Genomic DNA, 25481 nt, shown 5'->3' with positions numbered 1-25481 from the left:
GTATCTCACTTGCAGGAACAAGGTTTTGTTTAAATAACCACCAGTCAGCTTAGATCGTCTCAACCTAAAATCGCCTTCTATTTTAGTGGGCTTTATGTGCCTATGTCTGTGTGCTATTCATGACTTTGCGAGTTAGTTTGTCTTCGTCAAGCTTATATACATGCCTGGCGAGTACTAGAAGGAGTTCGATTCAGCCCTAACCCTTAGCCCTATGTTGCTCCCAGCCGGGCGATATCGGGTTATCATCGGCTACAGTCGGAGGCCGGATGAATTCCGGCCTCTTGGCACTCACAGGCGCTAACTATTTTAGCTGCATATGATGGGGCTAATATCTGGCCAATCACAGGCCCCTATTTCTTTGCTTACATCGCTGTTGTCCATGTGGTGAACGTCGGAGTAACAGCAAGATGCAGTGCTGAGATGGATCAGAGGAGTGATAACGGCTCTATAGTCAATTGGAAATTGCTATCACCTTGTTTCATTACAGGTTTCCCACTATCAAGAAGCTTTGTGCACGCTCAGCGAGTTACAGGCAGAGATCTGGAAATAGCCGTATACGGCTTAGCGCCGATGCCTTCTATATCAATCTCATCAAGCCTCAACTTCTGGATACAAGCCCTAAATATCACCCAGAGTATGCAAAGGGCTTCGAAATGGGGCTTCTAAGGCTATATCTCCTTGTATAAGCTTGTTTCCCTGCCTCGAGCAAAGCTGAAGCTTGGTCCCACCAGCTTTATCAACTATATTGGTAGTAGTGACACTGAGGCCGGTATCAATTCCGGCCTCATCAATATATAAGCGTCGCTAATGTCCCGCCCTGAAAGTCGAGTTTTTTTGCTTTCTCTTTGCATCGGTCGCTTTCCTGGGTTTTTGGCCACACATTTTTGTCGCATTTTTTCCCCGACTTTCCTAGGTGCTTTGCTGCCTTGGCGGTGTGTACCTGTCCCCATTGTTCTCTTTTAAGTCATCGATACATACATTAGGTAGTACATACCTACATCTTTTTCTTTCTTTCTTTCTTTCTTTCTTTCTTCTTATCTTTTCTTCTCTTTTCTTCTGCATCACCCGCCTACTGCGGTGGGCATCTGAATTGACCATGACTATTCCTCAACATGTCCCTTCCTCTACTGAGGCTGTCTTCCCCTATATCAACCATGACCCTGCCACCCTCCCACACTCAATAGACCCCTTCACCATCACCACTGCTTCGGGGTTTATGCCTTACAGGATAGGTCCCACCCACCTACCAGATGTCTTCAAGCCCCTGACAGACCTTCTCGAACGCATGCCCGTACTCAAGCTCGATGGCCAACCCGGTCTGCTAGCCACGTATGAACTCGGGCAAGCCGTCCAGAGCTTCCCTGATCTGACTGATGAGGTCGACAAGGTCCTCACCAAGGATGGAAAGAGGGACCTCTTCACCCTGACTGCCATCTTCCGCGACTATTCTTACATCGCATCTGCTTATATCCTTGAACCATGTTGGGAAAACTGGTGCAAGGATCCTGAAGGTGGATATGGACTAGGAAGAGAGTCGCTTCCCCATGCCATTGCTGGACCAATGTGGCGCTGTGCAGAAATGTATGTCACTTGTTTTTCTACTTGGCTCCATGTGGCTATACTTATTGACGGCTCCTTAGATTGGACCTTCCCCCTTTCCTGTCCTATGCTGCCTCATATGCTCTCTTCAACTACACCCTTGAGGACCCTTCACGGGGTCATGAGTATGACAATCTGCGTCTTATTAGAGGGTTTGAACGTGGTCTTGACCCGAAGAGCTCTGAAGCTGGGTTTATCTTGACCCATGTCGACATGGTCAAAGAGACCGCGCCATTGATCCACGGAGCTGTCCAAGTGCTAGATGGCGTAGAGAATGGCAATCGACGTGCCGCCGTCAATGACGGGTTTCGGGAAATTCTCAAGGCTATGGAGGTAATCGAAGCATCTATGGAAGGTAAGATGATTACTCATATTGTACACGAAGCTTTTGGATACTAACTCTCGATGTTTACAGAGATGTGGAAGAACTCCAAGCCCGCTGACTACTTGACCTTCCGTGTTTTCATCTTTGGAATCACGTCCCAATCCATGTTCCCCAATGGCGTTGTATACGAGGGTATTAATGATAACCATCCCATGTGTTTCCGAGGAGAAAGTGGCGCCAACGATTCCATTGTAAGTTGTTTTCCTCCCTTCCTTCCACAAAATCAGAATAAAATACTCATATATAACATCCCAGATCCCCCTTCTCGACCACTTACTACAAATCCCTATGCCGGATACACCCCTAACAAAGATCCTGCACGAATTCCGCGCTTACAGACCACGCCCTCACCGCGAGTTTCTAGCCCACGTTGCCAGTACAGCCAGTAAACTCAACATTCGCGACTTTGCCGTGGGCGACGAAGAAACGGCCATCCTTTACTTGAAGACTCTTGATCATGTTCGCAGTTTCCGTTGGCGGCATTGGCTGTTCGCCCGAGAGTATATCATTCGTCGAACTGCGCATCCCACTGCTACAGGTGGCAGTCCTATCGTCACGGTATGTTTTCATTCAATTTAAAGAGAAGGAGATTATGGTTTCTGATTGTGTGTATAGTGGCTACCCAATCAACTCTCCGCCGTCATGGATCTCATGATCGATATCTACGATACTTACCTGAAGGACAAGGCGGCTACTGCAACTGCAACTGTCGATGATGGTCCTGCCCTTGCTGCTGATGATATGGTTGCCCTGTATAAGAAGCAGATCATTCCGATGATGGATCAGGTTCATGACCAGCGAGAGAAGTTGGCGCGTGAGGTGGAGAGGTGGTGTAAGGAACGAGGTGTTTGATCAGTCTCCCTGTTGCCGTATTTTTTTAAATTTGTCTTTTCCTGTTCACTACAGCTTTACAGGCTTCCTAGATTGGATTCAAGCGATTGCGGGTTTATTGATATACTTAACTTTCCTACCGAGAAACATCCATTAATGACATGCAATCATCCATTAGCATTAGTTTCGTTACTACTTCCCATAATATAGTTTGTTGCAATATATAACGACCCGAACAATAAAACCTCACAATAAGAGAAAAAAGAAATCCCTATCTGTTTATTATCTTCAGACCTCTTGCGCGTCCCCATTCAACCGCTTCAAAAGACACATCCCCGCAACCCTTCAAATTGAGAAGTTTGATGCGCGGAAAATCCCCTTCGCGGCCATCAGCAAGGAGAACGATTTTCTTGATCAGGGACCCAGTCACCGCAGTATTAGGGACGTGAAGTTCCTGGAGCTGTGGCATATTCCGAATCACAAATAAAAGCGTCTCATCGCTAAGAGTGTACATCCCCATCCCATGCAAATGCAGCGACTTCAAGTTCTTAGTTGCCTTTGCATGGCTCGCCAGAAGCGCAAGATCGGTTGCCCGGATTCTATCGCATGATTCGAGGCGGAGACTCTCTAGTACACCGTCATTCGACTGCAAGAAGCGGAGGACTTGCTCGAGATCGATCCAGTGGAATTGGGCTATGGTAAGTGATTTCAGATTGGGAAGCGTTAGTGGTGGACGACAGTCGGGAGTGAAGATATGTTTTTGGCAGTCAACGAGGCGGAGATGTTCAATCGTCTCCGGAAAGGCCCATGTACCGTATATTTTCAGATTGCAAATTTCTAATATGCGGAGATTGGGGTGGCAGATGTCGTTGAGACAGACAGCCATGCGCTGAAAGGGTCGCGTGTCGGCGTCTAGTGTTGTGGCTAGACGGAGTTCTTCGAGTTTTGGAACTCGCTCGAAATATGTCTTTCGTGTGGGCAAGTTCTCAATGGCGGCCTCATCTGGGACGACTCCCGGGACCCAGACATGCTTGAAGTAAGACGGTAGATCGATGCGCTTCATGTCCAAGACCAAGGCTTTCAGATTGGGCAGGTGTTCGGTGCAGGTCATGTTGGGAGATTGTCGGAATACATACCGATGGACCTCGAGGCGTTCAAGGTTCGGCAATTTGAGCATTTCACAGAATAAATTTCGATATATATTGGTTTTGTTCGAGATTATCAATGTTTTCAGGGTATGCTTTAGACAAGATGATTGTGAGATAGATCTTTCATCTACCCCGACATCCAGGTCGAGATGTTCAAGTCGCGGGCACATTGAAGCCTGACGGAGGGCATCATAATGATTTTTCACATTATGAAGCTGCAGTCTCCTAACCCCCTTTTGAGAGTTTAGGATACATGACCTCATGTTTTCAGGAGTTGCCCATGAGCGGGATCCTTTGAATGAGATGTCATACCATAAACTAGGCTGGCTTTTGATATAGGCGCGCCAGGTCTTTGAAATACGCATCATAGCACTGTAGAAACGAGTTAGTCACTGGTCTCGAAACAAGACTACTATTCATCTAAAAGAGCTGTATTCGACTCACACTATCTGTCTGAAGGATAAATACTTGAATATTTCCAACAAGCAGTCGTTATTAAGGTGCTGGATGGGATCCCGAAGACGTGACGACATTCTTTCTACAAGTTTGTCGTGGATTTTCGACACTGACTGAGAGGATTTGGTAAGAGCAATGTTGCCTCAAGTACGCCGCTCATCAAAGCTAGCAAAGGAACATTGTAATACGATGGCATCCACAGGAACAAGAAGGCTTAAAAACAGAAACAACAAGACATACGGCAAACTTACTTCACGTTGTGGATTGTTTTTGGCCAGAGCATTCAACCCATATCTATAGACCTCAAGAGCATCCTCTGGCCGGCCATCTAGGAGGAGAGCTTTACCAGCACGCAAGTATCCCTAGGTGAAGAGAGGTGGCGTCAGCCAGGACAGCAGTGAAAAACGGAAAGGACTGACCTTTTCATTTTGCCCTTCAGCAGAAATTATGCATTTTGCATCGCTGACAGCTTCCTTGTACCGGCCCATCTTGCAGTGTATTGCAGACCGGCTGTCCATGATCTTCACATAATTGGCCTCGACAGCATCTTTTTGGAGCAGAGCCTATATATGCATAAGTCAGTGACAACTTCCTCTACACGATACTTGAACCTACTTCTTTGAGCACATCGATGGCTTCTTGATATTTACCATTTCTGGCTAGATCCTGAGCATGCTGATGGTACTTTTCCGACGACCCTTGGCCAAAGCTGAGCCTTTTGGTGGTGTCATAGCTAACACTCTGATGATGGTGAAGCCCGGGATGTGCTTTTCGCTTGGCAGTCATCATGCTAGCCACATGGCTATGATTTTATACATAGCCTTCCAGTCAGTATCCGCTGTTTTGATGTTTGATGGAGCAAAGTGTTGATCAGCGCGCATCAAAGTGGGCGGTGAAGATGGGACATGGCAGTATTCACATGCGCACGCTAGTGTTGCTAGCGGCCGTTCACCTTGGGTGATGTTTACTTTCTTCTGTTTTGGGCTGCGGCAGAATTCACAGTTTGTTCAGAAGTGTTCACAAAGAGGCATTAAATTAACACTCCGACAATTGCCTCCAGTGCAGCTCTTCTCCGCCATCATGGAATCACAAAATCTGCAGGCGGCGTCGAATTATATCAACAACCTTTTGCTCGCCCGCGGATTATTGAAAAATGGCAAACCGATCAATTTTGCGCAGCCTGACGACGGCGAGCAAGGCGCGGATGCTACGATGGCTAAGATCATTAACCTGGTCAATGACCTCGTGCTAAGGAGAGATGTTCGTGTTGCTGATAAACCTCGTCTCATAAGGAGAGATCTATTGACAAGGATGTAGCGAGAAGCCGAGCACCGCGAGAACCTGGCAAGCACCATACAGAATCTGCGAGTCACGGAATCGCAGCAAGCAGGCGATATAGTAAGACTTACTGTACAAGACTCGCATTCATCTCAATGCGCTGACTGAACGCGAAATTTCTTAGGAGAGATTGAAATCGAAAAATGCCGAGTTAAAGCGCTCAGTCGCCCTTGCCGAAGGTCAGCAGCGTGTCCTGAAACAGAATCTATCGAGCGCAGAGTCGACCGTGCGACAGCTCAAAGAACAATCCCAGAAGCTGAAAGCAACTGTCCAACAAGTGCGCGCACAGTGTGCAAATGATATTCGCAAACGAGATATGGAATTACAGAAGCTCAAGACACACCTCAGCGAGCGACAGCGGGGGAAGCGGGAAGGCTTGGGGGTTACCACAATCAATATAAACCGTACAGCAGATATTGCCCCTCGCAACCCCGAGCCGGATATCAGCAACCCAGGTTATAACTTGAAACAAGAGACAACGGAATTCCTGACCCAACTCTGCCAGAATCTGAGTGACGAAAACGATAGCTTGATCAACCTATCGCGAACAACAATTGAAACACTAAGGGAGCTACAGGGTATATCTGACTCATCTGACGGAGATGCGTCCGCTTTCTCCAAGTCTTCTCAATTGTACAACCAGGGAGGTGCGGTCAGTGCGGTGCCTACGAATATCGTGGACTTATCTGCGGAAATGGACACCGTACTTGACCACTTGCGAACGTTGTTAACAAATCCGTCGTTTGTCCCTCTTGAAGAAGTCGAGCTTCGTGACGAAGAGATTCAACGACTTCGAGAAGGCTGGGAGAGAATGGAAGTACGTTGGAAGCAGGCGGTTGCGATGATGGATGGCTGGCACAAGCGTATCTCTGACGGAGGCGACTCTGTTGATATTGACGAACTGCGAAAGGGCATGAGCCTGGATTCGGCCCTTGGACGCTCAATCACCGAAGCAAATGAAGAATCACCTGTCTACGGTGATGATGACAATGGACCTGAAGATATGCAAGAGGATGACCAAGAAAAAGAAGAAGAAGAAGAAGAAGAAGACGCCGCTGAGCCCCAGGCGAAAATTCCGAAATCTGCGCTCTCGAAGCCTCCTATTCGGGCCCTAGGTGAGAGGAACAGTAATCGGAAATCAAAGTCCAATCGCAAAGTGTCATTTTACGATGGTGGTATGGATACGGAAGCAACAGAATCCAACGAACATACGGAGCATGACGAAAAAGATGAAACAGTTTCAGTCAAGGCCCACACATCTGAAGCAGTCACTCAGAGATCATCGCGCAGACCACCTTCTCAAATTGTAAGAGTTCTACTTTCTGCCCACCCTCAATACCTATATTCCTTCGCTCACAGAAATATTCTAGGTAAAACGAAAGTCACACCTATCGATCAAAGATAAACTGGCTGCAGTCGAAGCCGAAGCAAAGGAGGCGGCAGATGATGCTGCTGTGCAAGATAGCAAGAAAAGAAGTCGGACTAAACGCGATATCGTTCCTGCCAGGGGCAAAGGTCGTCGACGGAGTACGCTGACGAACGATGAATTGGATCAATTGCTCGGAGCGTCAAAATAAATAAGAAGGCCTTGATTGCAATTGTTCGCAACCCTTTTTTTTTTTTTTTTCATTTTGTTTCATATCTAGTTTGGTTGATACCCTTGGCTTTGGTTTTTGGCGTATGTTTTGTGCGTTCTTCGAGTTCATAAAAAGCATTGGTCCTATTCAGGCGTTAGGATAAATTAATTCTTATAATTCAGAAGATATTGCAGCGTGCTACGCATGGGAGTCTATTGACTTCAGGCAGAGTATATTCATATAGACCAATTCTATCTTTCTTATCGTTAAAGGGCATATATATCACGTGATTCATTGCCCGCCAAGACTCGCCGTCGGGCGCGTCGAAGCTCGAAGGCAAACAACTCAAGCTCAACAGATGTTTTAGCTTTTGATAAGCCTCGATGCGTCCAGCGACAGCAGACTGGATGGTAGCGAGTCAGGTCTCATATTGCCCTTGAGCTTCGACAAGTTCAAATAGTTTCGTTGCCAATTACCGGCCAAGCAGACTCCATTCATTTCGATATTCGCTTTCTCTGGAGCTACCTACTGCTTGCGCAAATCGACTCGAATTGATGAACGCAATTCTTAGCTCAATCGCCAACGCATAATAACTTGAAACTTTTGACCTCAAAGTGCCTTCAGCCATAATCAGTCAAAATGCCCTTCACGGTGCCAGACTCGACTCCACCTTCGACTCCGGACAAGTCACGAAGTCTTTTTAGCAACCCTTCGACAACTCCCGCAGGTCCTCCGCCGCCCTCGTCCCCTGGCTCTTTCACCCCGCATGGAATTCCAAATTCGTCGACCTTTGGTAACTCGAGAATGGGATCGATGTCGAATCTCAATTTCTCCGAGTCTACATTTAGTCAGTCTGGCAACTTTGGAGGGAACGATAGTCTGCTCTCATCCTTTTCTTCGTCGTCAAAGCTTCCTCCGCTACAAAATAATACGAAAAGCTCGATTTTCTCGGGCTCTTTTGGCAAACAGGCGTCCTTCAAGCCTGTGAACACTGCAAACAATTTGAAGGTGCGGAACAGGAAGCCACATGGGTTGAGCCAAATGAGTGCAGCAAGTGAGGATTGGGAAGATGAAGAAGGCGACGAGGAAGAAGAGGAAGAAGAAAACGAGGAGGAGGAGGAAGAGGAAGAAGAAGAAGAAGAATATGTTGATGATGAAGGTGAAGGAGCCGAAGAAGGCGAAGAAGGCGAAGAAGAGTACGAAGATGAAGAAGAAATGGAGGAAGACGACGATGAACAAGAGGACAGAGAAAGTGATTGCGATATGGAAATGGACGCCACTAGCAATTTCTCAGGGCTACAGAACGAATTCTCAAACTCGATTTTTAGCAAGAGTTTTGGCCCAGCCCCGGCACAGAAGAGAATATATTCCAACCCCAACAACGCCAAACGCGCAAAACTTGACGAAAAATGGGCTACGTCATCCCCTACCACTGGGAAAGATGTACCTAGCCCACGAAAGAAGCCATCTCAATTCCCATCTGTTGCTCGCGATTTAGCCTCACGTGCCAAACCCGCAGCTGTTACGGAATCTGGAGAAGTAGTAATCTCGACAAACGAGCATGTTTGTGAGTTGCTAGACAAGCTTCAGGCCACCGAAATAGGAGAAAACGATGCCTCCGCTTTGGTTTCTGAAGCAACTGCTGCTTTGACCGATTTATGGGGTGCTGCATGCGAGAAGAAGAGGGAACAGAGCGGTCGACATAGACCTTTGGACGATTTTGGTCCCGGCCCAAATGCAACGGGTCTTGAAAAAGCTACTGTTCTTGCATCCCTTCTACTACGCTTACATCATCCTCCCGTCAAGGACTCTAGCAGTCGCGACTTCAAATTTCCAACTGGCCGTATTCCCACTCAGAGTCTTGTTCTTTCTGCACCTGGTACCAAGACACTCGTTTCTATCCCTAAGGTTATAGTCGACTGGCTTAATGAGAACCATCTTGGCTCCATGCATGAAATTGAGGCGTTACAGCAGACCAGCCCTAACCCCACTGCTTCCCCGGACTTCTGGGAGATTGTCCAGGCTGGAGTGCTCCGTGGTCGATTTGGTGATATGGCTGCACTTCTTCGGTCTGCGGATTTCAACTACGCTCGTTCGGCACTGCAAGATGGTTTCTCCCAACCTGGATATCGCGGGATGCAGTTACAAAGTGTTCAGAAGGCGGTCAACAAAGTTATTCAGATGCTTGAGGCATCTCCCATTAACCGGGATGACGACTGGGATGTCACCGGCTTTGAGTGGGCTGCCTACAGAAAACGAGTCCATTCGGCTCGAGCAGAGCTGCAAGAGTTCGCTGAAGGCGAGAATGCCGGTCAGCAGCCAGGTGGCCTTAGATTTGAAGCTTCCCAATTCGGCGTGTCTCAAAATTTCGCTCCTGCGCAGTCAGGATTCTCATTCACACAATCGTTGCGCATGGCAGAGAGCCGGATACCATGGTCAATCTACCAGGGCATTAATAATATCTATGGCGTTGTTCTTGGTGAAATGACAGCGATTATGTCTGTCGCTCAGGACTGGGTCGAGTCGACAATTGGTTTGACAACATGGTGGGATGGGCAGGAGAATAAAAAGAACAAGAACTCACGATCTCTTCACATCGGCGCCGTGGGAACAGATGCCCAAGATAAATATCTGCAACGACTAGATGATAGTTTTGCAGCCGCCACAGAGGGTGCCGAGGCGAAGTCGCGGCCTAATCCTCTTGATCCACTAGATGTTGGAGTGGCTTGTGTTTTTGAAGGAAACGTCATTGGAGCTGTCAAATTGCTTGAAACATGGTCATTGTGCGTCGCTGCAACTGTTGCCGAAATAGCACATGAGGGCAGGTGGTTGGACGTGTCTTCAGTCAAACCGTCTTTACCAGACTTTCTCAACCAGAACGACCTGATGGTGCTGTCTTATGGGCAGGATGACAACTCTGCCGTAGACCGGCTAAGTAAGGATGATGTCTTGGATGCTTACTCATCTGGATTGAGCTACAGGGATCAGTTTCAATACAATGGAATAACTCGCAAAGGCTGGGAAATGGGATTGGAGATCCTCAGCAGAATGGATGACACTAACCGAACCAAAGAGAGAGTCTCTGTTCTGTTGGACCAGATTCCTGTTGGCAAAATAGAAGAAGTGGAGCAAGTGATTATTCTATGTGGCGACCTCGGATTCGAGGATGAAGGTCGAAAGATCGCTGCTGTGAGTCATTTTTTATTGAACTTCTGTATTGTTGTGTACGAAACTCAGACTAATAACAACAGAATTTTGGAGAACAAATCATAGCAGCCGGTCTATCTCATGCAGATTGTGACTATGGGCTTGCGATGATTTGTTTTGCGCGAGCACGTTCCATTCGCAAAGTGAAGGAAATTGCAAACAACCTCATATCTTATTCCTTACAACAATCTCGCGCTTGGCCACCAGATGAGCAGCTCGGAGGCCAGCTGCGATCTTTAGTTAAGAATCCCAAAGTGTGCCTATCATCCATTGCAAAGTTCGACAGTGAGGCAGCCCAGATCCTGCAATTTTACGCTAGTGGCTACGCTACACTGCGTCGATTTTATGATCTTCGCGACGAGCCAGTGTTATCGACAGACAGTCGGCTTCAGTTACGCCCACAAGCTAGAAAACGAGCCGCAGCCGAAGCCCTAGTTGCAGTGATTCGAAGCTCGGCTGATAGCATTTATGGCGGTCTTTACGACGTCGAACGAGACTCTGCCGTGCTTGTTGACAATCTATTGGCCCTTTTGGGCGAGGCCATAATTTTTGTCAATCGTAAGTCACTGCATACGCGTCAATCTCTTGAATGAGAAGCGTGGGGGAAAAAAAAATGAAACATTCGCTAATAATGTTGCAGCAGAAAAACCATCTTTTCTTTCCATTGAGCAGCAATCCAACATCCTAGCGGCTATCGAAGATCTCGAAACCGTCACACCTCGGGTCTTTGCGGCCGCGCAAGAATTCTTTTATGAATGTCTCAATGAATACATATTCGAGAAAACGGGAGAAACGCGCAAAGCATCTTGCTCTTCTTCACCAGCCTCATCATCACTGGCGACAGCAGCCGGTCTAAAGAAATCAACGTCCGGTCTGACAGCCTCAAGCAGCAGCTTCTCCATGATCGATAGCCACATGGCCGAGTCATCGATCACAAATAAAACCAACGCCACCAACGCCTCTACTACTACTACATCCGGGGTGGTGATTCCTAAACCGGACACGGCCAAAATATACGCAACGCCAATTCAGCGGGGGTGGGATTGGCGCGTCGGCCTTGCTGAGTCGGCGGGAGCGGGCGATGTTGATATGGAAGGGGGAGAGGACCAGATCAGTCCGGACAAGAAGTTGCTTCGTGTATTGCGATTGCGCTTGGCGCAAGGGATGACATGGCGATAAGACTTGGATAAAAGCCACAATAATAATATCTTGCATGCATTGGATTAGTTGAGTAATAGATAAAAACATTGGTATGCAGGTGAAGGGATTATCATCAATCAGTCAATTTTGTATGAATATATGTAGTTACAGAAAAATGGGGCGCTGGCTGGTTTTGGTTTAATGTTCACCATACTGTTGATTGAGAGTATACCTACCTAGGCACAAAATTCGATGCATATTCCGTCCTTTACCCAAGTTGCCAGCCTAGGTCCCTAGGTACTATTGCTGCTTCGTACATAAGACGAGAATCCATTCTGTACGATGAACAGGTTGCTTTACAATGTAAAGACCAAGACAACAGAACGTCTTGCAAAGAAATGAAGATAGCATGTATCGTTCGGTCTGACTATTGGACGAGTTTTCATCGATACCTGGTTCTCCAACATGCCATGCCACCAGTCAAGAGCATATCAAAATTTCGAATGAAGGTGCACATTTAGACCGAAATCTCTTGCTGTTGACCCCCGGGACGCTGCTCAGATGTTCTCTTTCTGGCTGAAAACCGGGCCTTGCGGTTACTCTAGTCTTGGAGAAGGCGATTGGACGTTCTGTCTATCCTGGCTGGTAGTCATACTGGGAGAGCAAGAATACTTACTTATATTTTGCACAACGCTCGCGCTTTTCACGGGGCCAGTTGAGATCAGAGAGCAAGGAACTTTTTCCCAGCAACTGTTCCAAGGTTGTTGGAAGCCTGCACAATATGGCATTATTCCCACGGCATTTGCATAGTTAGTTAGTATGTTAGCGTTGTTGTGATATTCGGTAAAAGGGATATACAGCTGAGCCTCCAAAGTAAGCCCACCGCCAACCTTGGAATGTTCTCAACCTGTTTAAGCTCGCTCGTGGCATGAACGGGCCTCGTCCACTGTCTCCATGAACCCCTCCCCAACGTCATAAGGGCTTTCTTTTTGTTTTGATATCATGGCATTTATCAAAACACTTATCTTGGCACAAGGTCTGTTCTCATCTCTAGCCTATGCCGATGCGTCAAACTTGAACCCTCACGGCAAAGGTTGTGTCGATCCAAGTGGCTATCTTCAATGTTATCAGCAGAATGAGAATGACCTTACTTCGTGCTTGGCTGATGCGAAGAAAAACTTGCCTGATTGCAGCGCTTGTCTGGTGCAAACCTTGAAAGGTTGTCTCTTTTACAGCCAGCGGACAATCTTTCACTTCCCCATTGGCAACCCTGCCACTGTTTGCACACTGTAGGAGATGAATGAAGCTGGGGTACTGCAGTGTTCCGATCGATCAGAGAATGTATTCCGTACTGATAATCTCAAAGAAGACATCAACGCATTAGGAAATAATGAACCGTAGAAAAGAGGGATCCAGCTGTGTTGGAAATGACAATGAATAAAATATCTACCCTTGTGTGTGTATATATATACCTGTGTCGTCAATCAGGAGATTTATTTTGGTCATCTTCTCTCTTCAACATTGGCATCTTCAATACTCGATTGGTCAAAATCCACTGATCTCCTCCCCAAAGACGACTAGTAGGGTTTCGAATGGCCGATCTACTGCAGACTCACCGACCAAGAGTCGCTTTATCGACCTTCGGAACATGGGGTCTTTTACCAACCCATCCTCCAGCATATAAAAATGTGCCTAGGACCCATGGTTATCGAAAAGTTCCTCAAGATACATCAATTCCTATCAACATGGAGGATCAGGCGCAAGGTCAAATTGAACGTATTCTTGACCACTCATTGGACAATCTTTCCGCCGAGGATGTTATGGAGTTGAGACGTACCTCTGAGCGTTCTCCTGTTCTTGACAAGGTCTCCCCTGCGGAGTATTTGAACTGGCTTGACAAAGTCGGTGATGATATCCGTGGTGCTGAGTATGATGCACAGAATGCATGTATTGTCTTGAAAGGATGCCCAGGCTGGATGCATGAAGCTGCAGCTGATGTGGTCCGTGAAGTCTTCTATCAAATACGAGACAGATTGAGTGCCGCTACTGGCTCGGACTACATCTTGACCGGCAGTACAGGTATGTTGATAGATCTATCTCTTTATATGGATTGATTTATAACTATATTCTTAGATTGTCTGTTAGTCGACAAATATGACGGATCTATAAAGCAAGCAGATGCATCTCTCATGGAATTCGAAGCTGAATGGCCAGTTGTGGTTCTCGAGGTTGGCATTAATGAGACTACAGAGAAGCTCTGTGGAAATGCAAATCGATGGTTGAATGGTAGTGATGGCGATACCAAACTCGTTATACTTATCAATGTTCAAGAGATAGGCCATAAAGCACTTCGCAGACACATCTTGGATTGGTACGGATCTAAGAACATTCGCCTTCATGGTAGCTTCGAGCTATCTGTGGATTTATGGTACAGCGATGGTGTCGGGCAATGTATCTTGAACAAGGCTGCCTTCTCACGGGACAATTTGATCGACCTGATGATAATCAACGATGTGCCAATAGACACCCCATCTCCGGGCTGTCAGCTGGGGATCTGGAGATGGCATCTATCCCTGAAAACTGCTTTATTCGTTCTTTTCTCCCCAGAATTAAGACTCCCCGGTTTAAAAAGGTTGCTCCTGGCCTAGAAGTGCCACGTCATTTCCCATCATTTGCTGCGCGTCAGAAGTTCACCGGACTACCACGTCATACTGAAGAGGGTATGGTTATCCCCTCTGTTCTACTCTTTGAGGCTCCAGGTCACTCCGTCCCCTTCAACGAGGAGATTAGATGGAAGTGTTTTACTGTCAATGACCCCGTGCCATACACCAATCAGCCTATCCCCTGTAGGGCTATACAGTTGCTTGGTAGAACGGGATAAGCCTGATATCGCAGAGGACGGCTTCTATCTTCTGCTGCCAGATCCCCCTTTCGAACGGCAGGCTAGGCAGAGTGATGGTAGCTTGGTAGATCGGCATTCACTCACGCAGCTCTTCCAACATGGTGGTTATTTTCCATTTGGTGGAGAGTTCCGAGCCCAGAGACTGGAGAGATTGCTCAACAAATGGCGTGAATGATAGGTTCCACGGCGCAGAGCTTGGTGCATGGCAGGATTATTGGATTCCTCCATACATGCCTGCGAGACAGAGGAGCCTGTCCCAATCTAGTTCGTGCGGCAGCAGGCCACTTGCAAGGGCTGAGCGACCGCAGCGTTGTCTCGCACTGACTCCAGAGTCCCAGGGCTGCCTATGATTGGATATCAGAATGTAGCTACATCTCAGTTACAGCTGCTCATGTTTGGAGTTAGTCAAGTGCCAGGTGCCAACCGCATGCGCACTTGCTGCTTCTCGCATACAGATAGTAAAACACCAAAACACAGATATCGACCAAGCGATATTAGCGCTAGGCTATTTGTTTGAGACAGAGAAAGGAAATATATAGTGTCTAAGGGACGACTAGGTGCTACCGCTTGGTTCCTATTTATACTGTTAAGATTAATCAACATAGTATTTTCTATCATAAATAACCAGAAATTCGTGCAACTCTATTCAAGAGAGGGTTCTAGATTAGTTAGATATACACCCCCCCTTGTCAAAGCAGCCGTCTTAATCCAGATACTAGATGAGAGCTTTCGTATTCTCTATGAAATAAGAAAAAGCTAATACAAATATACCAAGAATAGATTAGTCAGTATTATATTGTGATTGCTTACCAGCAAGGACAACTACCACTGTGCCTTGGTCGAGCGGACCAACAAGAGCCCAGAACCCTGTGTGTATTGATACATCTAAGGTATGATTACGACCTATGAGTGAGTATCCATCTCGAATTAGGTACTCTGTACAAATTTTGGTTGGTTACCCATGCGTTACAACAACAGATTCCCATAACCCCTTTGCTAGCGTGTATTCAGGGGCATGCATGGTTTCAGCCACACGTATCAACTCGAAGAATTTGTTGGATAAATACTTCAAAACGCCCCTACACGGTCGGATGCCAATTTTCGTTGGTGTAGAGAAAATGCGCCAAAGGCTTAGAGTGCGAGGCGAAGCAATTATGAGTTGGCGTTGGCACCAGACTTGCCAGGCTGGAGAAATAGTAGCTGCTATATGAAGGCGCCTGTTGCTCTCTCTGTTCACTAACTTGTCAAGTTTATAGTTCGACGCTCTTGATAAAAAAATTGCACCAAAGTTACCACCTCTTTTAGAACCTGAATATCTCGTACTCGTAATGTCTGCCCCTCCTGTCCTTGTTCGCCCAGCACTTGGTGAGGCTGCTTCGCTGGGAACGTTGTATGATGCTCGCACCGACTCTTTTCTCCCACTCTCAGCCCTGCAGACGCAGCCTCCTTCTTCGCTCATCACCAAAACCGACATCCACGACAGTGACACTCGGTATCTCCGCGATGATACTCTGAAATAAAAGCTTAGTGACTTGGATATTAAAGCCCAGCTTGGTGCAAGCTTCCTGGCCGGTCTGGTCAATGTTGAAGGATCGCGGAAATATCTGTCGGAGGGCAGAGACAGCAACTTGGTTGCTCATCAGTCTTTGCTATACAGTGTGACTAAGGTCAGCGAAAGACTGGAATTCCAGACAAAGGAAGTTGAAGACTCTATTTCTTGGTCTGCATTGGAAAAAGGTTATGCGACGCATATTGTGTTTGAGATCATTTGGGGCTCACGGAGCGTCGTCACGGCGAAGCAGATCCTCTCTCGAGAGGATAATGCGAAAGCAGTCACCGGCAACTTGGCTAGCCAGCTCAAGTGTTGGGAGACGTTTGGTGAGGGGAGAGGCGACATGGTCAACAGAGACGAGAGCTTGGATAGGTCATTGGAAGTCACTGTCTTTGGCGACGTCCTTCCTAGTGATGGCCTCATTCCAACCGATCTTGCAAGCGCGTTCCGTTTTCTCACCAATATCCCAACGTATATTGGGAATGCAAATAGTGGAAAGGGAAAACCTCTAACCTACAAGTTGATGCCGATATCTTTGCTTGCCGGTGTAGTTAACCGCATGATTTCGATACCACTTGTAATTAACAATCTTGAGACCGAATGCTTCGAAAATTTTGTTCAGATATTTGATGAAATTACAGCTATTCGCCAGGAGTTGAATGACTACCGCGCTTTCCTTGGAGAGAACCGCGGCTACGTTCCTCCAGACCATATTCGAAGTGTGGAGGTCAAGATTTCGGAATCCAGGCACCTTGAGACCGTGGGATTTGCTGAAAGACTTTGATTCGAGGAACTCTGAAGTACACCGGCTAGCGGACATCACCTTCAGCGGTTACAAAGAGAAGATCCAATTCCTGGATGATCTGGTAACCAAAGGAGCTAAGTATGTGGGATTCAATGGCCGGTAGCTTGATACCGAGCTGGCTAGTAATCGAGACATTGATATATATGTCTTTCACCTCAGCAGAACGGCGAGATTGCATTGAGAGCTTTGGAAGCAGAACCTGACGATACTCTATCAGCTCTTGAATGATCCCACACACCGGGTTCGCGTCATTCTCAAGGATCAGGACGCAGTTGAAGAGAAACTTGATGTACCGAGGATTGTTCTCATCCGGAACGCCGAAGTAATAATTCTAGACGTTCTTCAAGACCGGAAACTCTCTTCCAGCAAGCGTTTCGCTCAATCCATCGAAGCGTATCTTGATAATGGATCTCCCAAACCAGTCCGAAGAGTCGTGATGAAGATTCCTTGCCCGAAAATTTACTGTGGTTCAACCACTAGCCACAACTGGTTTTGCACACGATGTGGTACACTGATTGAATATGGCCACATCGATGACTACCTGTACTGCGACTGCGGGCGTTGTAAATACACTTCGTGGAGCTTTAGATGCTCGAATACGAAGCATGGCCTGGACTTCAGCACGTATGACAGCGTCACACTAGCTCAACTTCTTAAGTCATTAGAGCCATTCGAGGAGCTAAATATTTTGGGAAAATCGACCTGGATTAATGCTTTCGTGAACTATCTGTCGTTCCCATCACTTGATGAAGCTATGAATATGGAGAAGCTTTGCTGGAGGATACCATTCGCTTTCAACACTTACAGCGTAAGGGATGATGGCGAGTTTGAGAAGATTAAGGTGAGCTACGGCTTTGAGCGCCATTCAGAGAATGAACCAGTTGTGCGGCAAGTCAGCATTGAAGAGGTCGATGGCACCACTGGAGAGTCGGCAACCCAGAATGCTACAGTACATCGGGTCATGATTGGAGAATGCCTTGTGAGGATTATCGACACGCCAGGCATTGGTGACACACGAGGAGCCTCTCAAGATAAGAAAAATATGGCAGATATCTTGAGTGTCATTCGCACATATGAAAAACTACACGGAATTCTGATTCTACTTAAGCCGAATGAGCAGAGACTTAGCGTTACGTTGCGCTTCTGTATTCAAGAACTCTTAACACACCTACATCGCGATGCTGCAAAGAATATAGCGTTCGGCTTCACAAACACAAGGGGAACCAGCTACACTCCAGGTGATACGTTTGATCCGTTGCAAGCACAATTGAACAAATATAGGCATGTTGACATTGGTCTCCGATCACGGAATGTGTACTGTTTTGATTCCGAGAGCTTTTGCTACCTTGCAGCCTAGAAACAACACGAAAAGTCGTTGGGCCATTTTGAAGAGAATCGTAAGAGTTGGGAACACTTGGTGGAGGAATCGAAGCGCCTCCTCGATCACTCCAAGAGCATTTTGCCACATCGAGTTACTAGTACTGTGAATTTGTATGAGACAAGACACAGAATTTTCCAGATGACCGAACCAATGGCCGCCATTGCGGAGAAAATCAAGTCTACTATTATGATTAATGAAGACCAAATCAAAGATCTCACACAGAGCGATCTGAAGAAGAAAGACTTGGAAGAAAATATGAAAATTCGTGTGAACACGCTCACTGCCGTCGCTGTTGAGAACCCACGAACTGCATGCGCTCATGCTGACTGCGTTGAACACTCGAATACCGGACTCATAGGCATGGATGGAAAACCAATGCTGGGAACTGTATACAAGACTTTGTATCACAACCCATGCCATTTGGTCTTCCAAGTTGACAAGATAGGAGTTGCTGGCTTACAAAATTGTTGGGCCATGAATGGAAAAAGGCAGCTGCCGAGTCTGCAGCCATCTGTGGAACTTCCATCTACATATCAAACACGAGTACGAAGATGGAAGCACAGAGATGGATAATCCGATGGTCATAGAAGCTCTTGAGCGAAACGCAAGCGACCGCGAGAAGAAAGAGGCTGCAATCGCCAGTAAGGTGAAACTTATCGAAGACCTCGAGCTCGAACTGAAGATGGTCCGTGATGCAGCCGCTCAGTTCAGTATCTTTCTTAGAAGGAATGCCATAATGCCGGTCAACGACGCAACCTTGGACTACTTGGACCTTCAGATAGAACAGGAGAAAGGGAAGATTTCTGAAGGAGGCAGCAGAGACAAGTTTAAGAGACTTTCTGACTTCCGAAAGCAGTATGAACAAGAAGTGAAGATTCTGACGGAGTATTGGCAGAAGGGCGACAGTCAAAAGTTGTTGGACCAAGCTGACGTTGAAGGTCTTATGCAACATTTATACTCTCTTCAGCATTACGGGAGTCAACTGCAACAGGCGAATCAGGTCCTAAACAGAATAGGAGTAATCAGCAACAGAGAGAAAACGAATGTGATACATGCGAAAGCCCACTTTACGGAGCGAGCAGGGCAGTCCATAAAAACACAGAAAGCCGCTGCTATTACAGTCAACGAGGTTGCAGAAAGGCAGACTGCTTTCAACAGCTCCTTCATAAGTTGGGTCCCGAAATATGCAACGGCACTTTGGTCTAATCGATTCTGGATGAAGAAAAAATGATGGAAATATTCACTAAACGCAAAAGCTGGTTTTGCAAAACAGAGATCATTGTAGGCTGGCGGGTTGGCTAAGCAGCCTGAAGCTTTGTACGGGATAGGGATTTTCGCGGATATTTTGACGTAAGGCTACGCTGCCAACAAGCCTATCTAGCGGTGCCGAATCTAGGAATAGTCTTAGCAGTTTCAAGAGCACGTTTATCGTTTTGTGACGGCGACTGGCTCGGCTGTACAGATTAGGAAGCCTTGCTGGGAAGCTCTGGTCAAATCTCTAAGATATTCGTACGCGACATTCTGTCTATTAGGGATACATAGTTGTTTATATTGTATGGAGATATTCTGGGATCATATGGAAAGCCTTTCGAAATAGATATGTGGCCATTAGCCCCTAGCTAGATTTCTCCTCCTTCCTGCATAATGAATATTCTTATTGCATGCGGACACCTTTACAAATTGTTGCACCGTCACAGAAGGAACAAGCTACGTGTCGCCTATCGTGGGCTTAATATTCTACTCCCAAGCGAGGCACGTTCCCTCATCTAACTCCGACATGAGTTTATTCCCAAATCTGGCACCTTCCAGAAGAATTTGGACCTTACGTCTTGCGTACGTCCTGCCAACGACTTCGGTTACGAAGATGGAGCCTCTATACCGTCTCACGGGGTGTATTTATCAATAACCTTTGACTGAATCACATTCAGCTATGAGTGGTGCAATTCACCACAGACATCTTTGGTGCTACAATATCCTGTAGCAGTGACTGTCGGAGATTGTTTATGGTCTGGTAGTAAGTGTTTTGGTAGTCCTTTCCGTCATCGAATGACATATACATGGCTTTGGTATCAATCTACAGTCAAAACTTACAAATAAGTAGGATTTTGTATACCAAGTGGATCTAATGTATGTCAATGCATAAACATGAAGCAGTTGCCGACGGAATGCATAATCCACGAGGTCGTCTCTGCGATCCGATTGCCGTAGCTAAAATTCCAGTAGCTATACGGAAATTATCCTCCTGCTCTGTCTTCGTCATCGGTGTCTCGCCCAATAATGTACTAAAGGATGAATCGTATATATATTTTTCGAAACCTCAAGTTGAATAAAGGCATACCTATGTAGGTCGTATCAATGTTGATGTTGGTACAACAAGAAGGCCATCCATCCACATAATTCCTGAGCCTACTGTGACCGGCATTGTCATTGATCGCCCAGGGTTAGTGAGCACGCTCGCTATGTAGTCAGTCCAAGGAAGAGTCTAGTACTACTTCATCAAAAACCGCCCACAATTCTGGTTCAGAAAGACTTTCACCACTTATCTATCATTGGTCCTCCAGCTCATCATTTCTCTCAGCCGTTGCCGACACATCATGGTTCACCAATACAGTCGGCAGTGATCATCAACACTTAGGTTTTACAACTACACTACCCTTATCGACCACAGATCCGGTTATATATGACTCTCAAACATTGATTATAACATCACAGCATGCAGACTCGAAAGCTGAACATGACAACCTGTCCGAAGCCCTCACTGAATCTAGCTCATCTGCCGTCGTCACAGGAATGGTTGGTATACAATCTAATCTTAATACAATAACAATCATAACTACCACCAGGGATGGTGAAGTTCCAGACCTTAACACAGAGATATTAACCACCACTATTGATCCTTTTACTTTGACTAGTCAAACTGCGGTGCCATCTACACAGGATGCTGTCTGGACCTTAAGCACGCCTTTCAATCCCAGTTTCCACCCAACAGTCGCAAGACGCATCCACTTTAAAGACCAATATGCTTTACAAATAGGCTGGTCGAAGATCCAGAAAGGGACTAGAGTGACACCAACTTGTGAGCAGGATACGATGAGGCACATTACAGTCACAAGAAATACAGACATTAAGACAACGTCAACTCAGTTCAGTAGCTCCTTGCAATCATATACCAATTTCGCTGAGCCTACAAGAAGTGAAGGGCAGATCCAGTCTACTGATGACTCCAACAGATCTTCAGTGACATTGAAAAAAAGCGCCGAAATATCAGCAGGGGCTGTTGGTGCAGCGCTATGTATGTGTTTTTATTAAGATCTTTGTATTTGTACGTTACATTAAACAAAGAGGTAAAAACAAGCGAGGGTTATCAATAACATAGTTGCACAAGAAGCTCTCTTACCACCTAAACATCGATAAGCGAATTTTTTGGAGGCGGTCTATTTTCTATCATTCCTTAGCCTTCAGCGATAGAGATTCCTGCTCCAGAAGCTACCGCACTCTGATGGGGTGCCAAGGGCGGTGAATCTACGGGAGCACTAACCTACATACAATAAGTGGGTGGCAGAATGTCTGGACGACCCCCACACAGGTAAATGTATGCGAATATAGCCTAACAACACTGACCGCTCAGTTAGTTACCATTAATAAACATGGCTGTTAGTAAGAAGTTAATCTGCCTTGGCATTGAGGCATTCATTCTATCACTATTTAGTTTCTATATTAATACCACTCCTACTAAGACTTTGAGACGCAGGATAGTGATACAGCCTACTACTATACCCAGCCTGGCCAGGTATGCGGATATAGAGGGCAAATATCAGCTGACTTGGAGTGCTAAGTGGGGACGTTTTTTTTTTTTTTTTTTCTTTTTATATAACATGGATATTAAAGTTGATTACGTAGGCTTGAATTAATAATAAGACCATGCAATAGTTAAGACAAAGTGGTTTCTTTTTTTGCCTGAAGAGCCTCTGGCAGGCTGACGTGCTTTGATATTCTAGAGTATGCTAAGCTTTGAAGAGTTAAAGTTGTCGTGTCGTGTATATTTATTGTGATATCCCCGTATATACATCGACCAATTGGGCCATTCAGTGGTGAACACGAACACGAAACAAGCCAATTAACAAAATACCATGTAGTATGATAAATAAATCATAATCGATATAATTCATCATTGACCATTATAGCCATGTTAACATATATTGCCATACAATACGGAGTCCATATAAGCTGCCGGCGTGCTCAGCCACACTAGACTGCCTGCCGTGGCCGCAGCCCGGCTCCATATTCAACAACTGCCCAGGCATATTTGCCCAGGTTTAAGTTCTGATACTTATTATTAGCAACTTAGCCAGTGAAGATGATATTCAGTCAGCATCGTATTTTCGGACTAGCCGTACATGTATGTTGTAACTAAACATAGAAAAATCTTAGTAACCCGGGCGGCGTGGCGATTTCTTCTACTCTTTTTGCATGCCATGCCGTGCAGTGTGAGGAGTGAATACGAACGAGTATATTCTAACTGTTATCAGACAGTGCGATGCTATACATACAACTTCTTTTCTTTTGTCGCTGCTTAGGCCTAAGTTCCATGTTTTATTAGTTTACAAAATAAGAATGCATCTGCATGCAACCCCCGTATACACAGGCTGTCAAACAGACCATGTCTGCGTCAACGGCTCTGCAAGGACGCTGCAACTCTAGCTGAACGGGCGCCCGGGTTCGTATATGGGCAAATCAGGAACTGTTCGCTTGTGGGCGACTAATGCAGGTGAGATGTGGCTAGTGAGCCTGGATTTCGGGATCCACGGCCCCTTGCCAGTGAGTCATAATAGTATTAGTAGTATTCGGGTGTGAGGTATTCTTAGGACTTGTCCGCGATCCTTCTCTTGACTGAGTCAATTTCCTGGGTTTTTGGCCCGTTTTGAAACGTTTTGTAAAATCTAGTCGCAAAGATGGAAATCGGACCATATGTGGCCTGCGTCACAAGACCTAGGCTATTACTCATAGTCTCAGTCTCAAGTCTCATGTTGGTATAGTTGCTCGAACCCGGTACTGTGGATAGGCCCCTGCGGAGTTCAAACTGAACGTGCCAATCCAGCTGAAAAAACGAGCCCTGGCGCAGGGGCGTAGCCAGCCAAGCAGGCCAAGCAAATCCCGTTTTCCGTTTTCCGTTGTTATTCTGTTTGGCTTGCAGGACATTGGACATTGGCCATCGGACATCGTAGACGCTGTCAAAGCTGGGACAACGTGGCCGAGACTCAGCCTCGGCGCAAGACTAAAGAAATGAGCATTCCGTAGATTCCGTCGTACGAAAAGAAAGCCCTAAATCTAAGGCAGCGAGGCTGGTGAGCGGCCGCCAAGCCTACATGCTAGCTGCATCGGGGCTAGTGGGGGTGGTTAGCTCTTGCTTCCTCTTCCTTTCCAACTTCAACTTCTTCAGTATCTGCACTGACCGAGAGTCGCTGGCGCTGGCTGGCTGGCTGACTAGCGCAATGCGCGGTTATTCTTCTGCCTCGTCTTGGCTGAATATCAATTAAGCGAAAGGCGGAAAGAAGAAGAAAAAGAAAAAAAAAAAAAAAAACCTGCTAGTCCGACGCCGGAGCCGACGACATCTGCCGTATTCCGTCCCGCTAACTAGCCCGCAGTAGCTCGCGCGCGACACGAAGAAAATGACATCGTCTGCCTGGTCCACCGTCCCATAATGCGATACGGGATGATACGGGGTGGTGGGGAGCGTTGCTTGCATTAGTCCAATTGATCGTGCATCCCTAGTCCTAAGCCAAGTCCTTTGGCTGCTGCGGTCATCATCAGCATCATTATTCACTAACCAACGATACTGCTTCTCGTCGTCGTCTTGCTGCCCGTGCCGCTGCATTCCTGCTGCTGAGTCCAGATTCATAATTACCTTACCAAACCGACCTGCCTCTAGCTTGCCGTCCGAGCTGCCGGTTCGGGATCCGCTCGCTCGCTCATTCTTCCTTTTCTTCAGTCTGCAATATGGGTCCTGGCCGTTTTGTTTCTCGGCTGGTCCCGCGCAGATGGAACCCTCGTGGCTGATACTCTGCTTCCTCTTAATATATAATCGTCCGATTGCGCCCGCCTCGGTTGGAGATCTCCAGACACAAACCATAAATACATCCACATCTCTCCACCAAACACAGATTTGTACCCTTCCTCTCTTTACTCTAGCAGCAAGCCAAGACCGTCTTTCTTTGATCTTCATATTCGTTACTTCGTTTTTTTGCTCTTGCGCCTTTGTTTGCCAGCGTTTGCTATCTGGTCTCTTTTCTTTGTTTTTCTTTTGCATCATAAGCATCACTGACAGCTCGAGCGACTTCACATATATAAATATCTCGCCCACCGTGCCTTGGTCACTGACGTTCCACGGCTCTGACTTTGTTAAAATATAATTCTCTCGCGACATTCAATCTATCTGTTTATCGACAGTCTGCCATTCATAATGTGCTATCAGGTCGTCGAGCGATACTCGGTGTGCCGCTGTCTGTATTACCAGCATTCTGTGGATCCATGCCAAGCTTACGGACAACGCCATCACGTTGTTCAAGAAAAAACCGTCCTCGTGGGCTATGCTTGTCCCGCACATTCGACTCGGCAAGGCAACGGCAACTCGCACAACAATCCCAAGGGCTACCGGTAAGCGTGGGATGCGTAGTCATCGGGTTATGCTGCTGCCAAATGGCCCAATTCCCAGAAAAAGGAAGATGGTGGCGAACGCGGGCATGCTCATAGGAACTCTCCTTTCGTTTTTTTTTTTTCTTTTTTTTCGAGGTGCCGGACACTTCGGTTTATTTCTTTTCGACTCTCGGCAATCACATAGTTGACATGCCAACTATCAACAACATGACGGACTTTGAGCAAACTCAAGGTTGCAAGTAACGCTGAAGCCATACCATATAGCGCTTGACTCCCAGGCGGATCAGGTGTGCGGAGGATGGACAACGCGACATTGATATCGACGGACTCGCACTTATGACATACTTGGAGTCATTGTCTTGAGTTACGAAACGAGCCATGCTTGAATAACGATCGGCAACGATGTACTTGCGCAAATTTATGTCCTCGTTTTCCGCTCTTCTGGCTTTGCATAAACGGGGTTCTTGGGTCTGTTTTCTTTTCTTTTCTTTTTTCGGTTCCAGAAG

The 25481-nt window shown here is 46.6% G+C and overlaps 9 protein-coding genes across 9 annotated transcripts, besides 1 other annotated feature; 6 read left to right on the top strand and 3 right to left on the bottom strand.

Moving 5' to 3' along the window:
- Window positions 1–1096: 1096 nt before the first annotated feature.
- On the top strand, window positions 1097–2836 carry UA08_06192 (hypothetical protein; the record flags this gene model as incomplete). Its single annotated transcript, XM_020268488.1, has 5 exons — window positions 1097–1581; window positions 1641–1954; window positions 2015–2175; window positions 2240–2542; window positions 2600–2836. The coding sequence occupies 5 exons, from the start codon at window positions 1097–1099 to the stop codon at window positions 2834–2836; spliced, it is 1500 nt and encodes a 499-aa protein (XP_020118759.1).
- Window positions 2837–3086: 250 nt separating this feature from the next.
- Window positions 3087–3926, bottom strand: UA08_06191 (hypothetical protein; the record flags this gene model as incomplete). The annotated part of the gene is made up of 1 exon (XM_020268487.1): window positions 3087–3926. The coding sequence occupies one exon, from the start codon at window positions 3924–3926 to the stop codon at window positions 3087–3089; it is 840 nt and encodes a 279-aa protein (XP_020118758.1).
- A 355-nt stretch (window positions 3927–4281) lies between these two features.
- UA08_06190 (hypothetical protein) lies at window positions 4282–5205 on the bottom strand (the record flags this gene model as incomplete). The annotated part of the gene is made up of 4 exons (XM_020268486.1): window positions 4282–4335; window positions 4671–4781; window positions 4839–4982; window positions 5035–5205. 4 exons carry the CDS (start codon window positions 5203–5205, stop codon window positions 4282–4284), a joined length of 480 nt encoding a protein of 159 aa, XP_020118757.1.
- A 294-nt stretch (window positions 5206–5499) lies between these two features.
- On the top strand, window positions 5500–7334 carry UA08_06189 (hypothetical protein; the record flags this gene model as incomplete). The annotated part of the gene is made up of 4 exons (XM_020268485.1): window positions 5500–5679; window positions 5737–5817; window positions 5882–7063; window positions 7128–7334. The coding sequence occupies 4 exons, from the start codon at window positions 5500–5502 to the stop codon at window positions 7332–7334; spliced, it is 1650 nt and encodes a 549-aa protein (XP_020118756.1).
- A 639-nt stretch (window positions 7335–7973) lies between these two features.
- UA08_06188 (hypothetical protein) lies at window positions 7974–11720 on the top strand (the record flags this gene model as incomplete). The annotated part of the gene is made up of 3 exons (XM_020268484.1): window positions 7974–10523; window positions 10586–11099; window positions 11182–11720. 3 exons carry the CDS (start codon window positions 7974–7976, stop codon window positions 11718–11720), a joined length of 3603 nt encoding a protein of 1200 aa, XP_020118860.1.
- Window positions 8400–8578: a repeat region (Identified by RepeatMasker using a combination of RepBase library and repeat library created with RepeatScout).
- Window positions 11721–13426: 1706 nt separating the features above from the next.
- On the top strand, window positions 13427–14329 carry UA08_06187 (hypothetical protein; the record flags this gene model as incomplete). Its single annotated transcript, XM_020268483.1, has 2 exons — window positions 13427–13760; window positions 13815–14329. The coding sequence occupies 2 exons, from the start codon at window positions 13427–13429 to the stop codon at window positions 14327–14329; spliced, it is 849 nt and encodes a 282-aa protein (XP_020118859.1).
- A 1582-nt stretch (window positions 14330–15911) lies between these two features.
- Window positions 15912–19552, top strand: UA08_06186 (hypothetical protein; the record flags this gene model as incomplete). The annotated part of the gene is made up of 5 exons (XM_020268482.1): window positions 15912–16075; window positions 16112–16895; window positions 17158–18252; window positions 18298–18722; window positions 18829–19552. 5 exons carry the CDS (start codon window positions 15912–15914, stop codon window positions 19550–19552), a joined length of 3192 nt encoding a protein of 1063 aa, XP_020118483.1.
- A 546-nt stretch (window positions 19553–20098) lies between these two features.
- UA08_06185 (hypothetical protein) lies at window positions 20099–20607 on the top strand (the record flags this gene model as incomplete). The annotated part of the gene is made up of 4 exons (XM_020268481.1): window positions 20099–20154; window positions 20250–20335; window positions 20423–20448; window positions 20545–20607. The coding sequence occupies 4 exons, from the start codon at window positions 20099–20101 to the stop codon at window positions 20605–20607; spliced, it is 231 nt and encodes a 76-aa protein (XP_020118577.1).
- A 2575-nt stretch (window positions 20608–23182) lies between these two features.
- Window positions 23183–24220, bottom strand: UA08_06184 (hypothetical protein; the record flags this gene model as incomplete). Its single annotated transcript, XM_020268480.1, has 3 exons — window positions 23183–23596; window positions 23957–24116; window positions 24150–24220. 3 exons carry the CDS (start codon window positions 24218–24220, stop codon window positions 23183–23185), a joined length of 645 nt encoding a protein of 214 aa, XP_020118561.1.
- Between the last annotated feature and the right edge of the window lie 1261 nt (window positions 24221–25481).

The sequence above is a fragment of the Talaromyces atroroseus genome (genome assembly GCF_001907595.1).
Source record: "Talaromyces atroroseus strain IBT 11181 chromosome Unknown scaffold_8, whole genome shotgun sequence".
NCBI classification, from domain to species: domain Eukaryota; kingdom Fungi; phylum Ascomycota; class Eurotiomycetes; order Eurotiales; family Trichocomaceae; genus Talaromyces; species Talaromyces atroroseus.
This window is presented reverse-complemented; position numbering and strand designations above follow the sequence as displayed.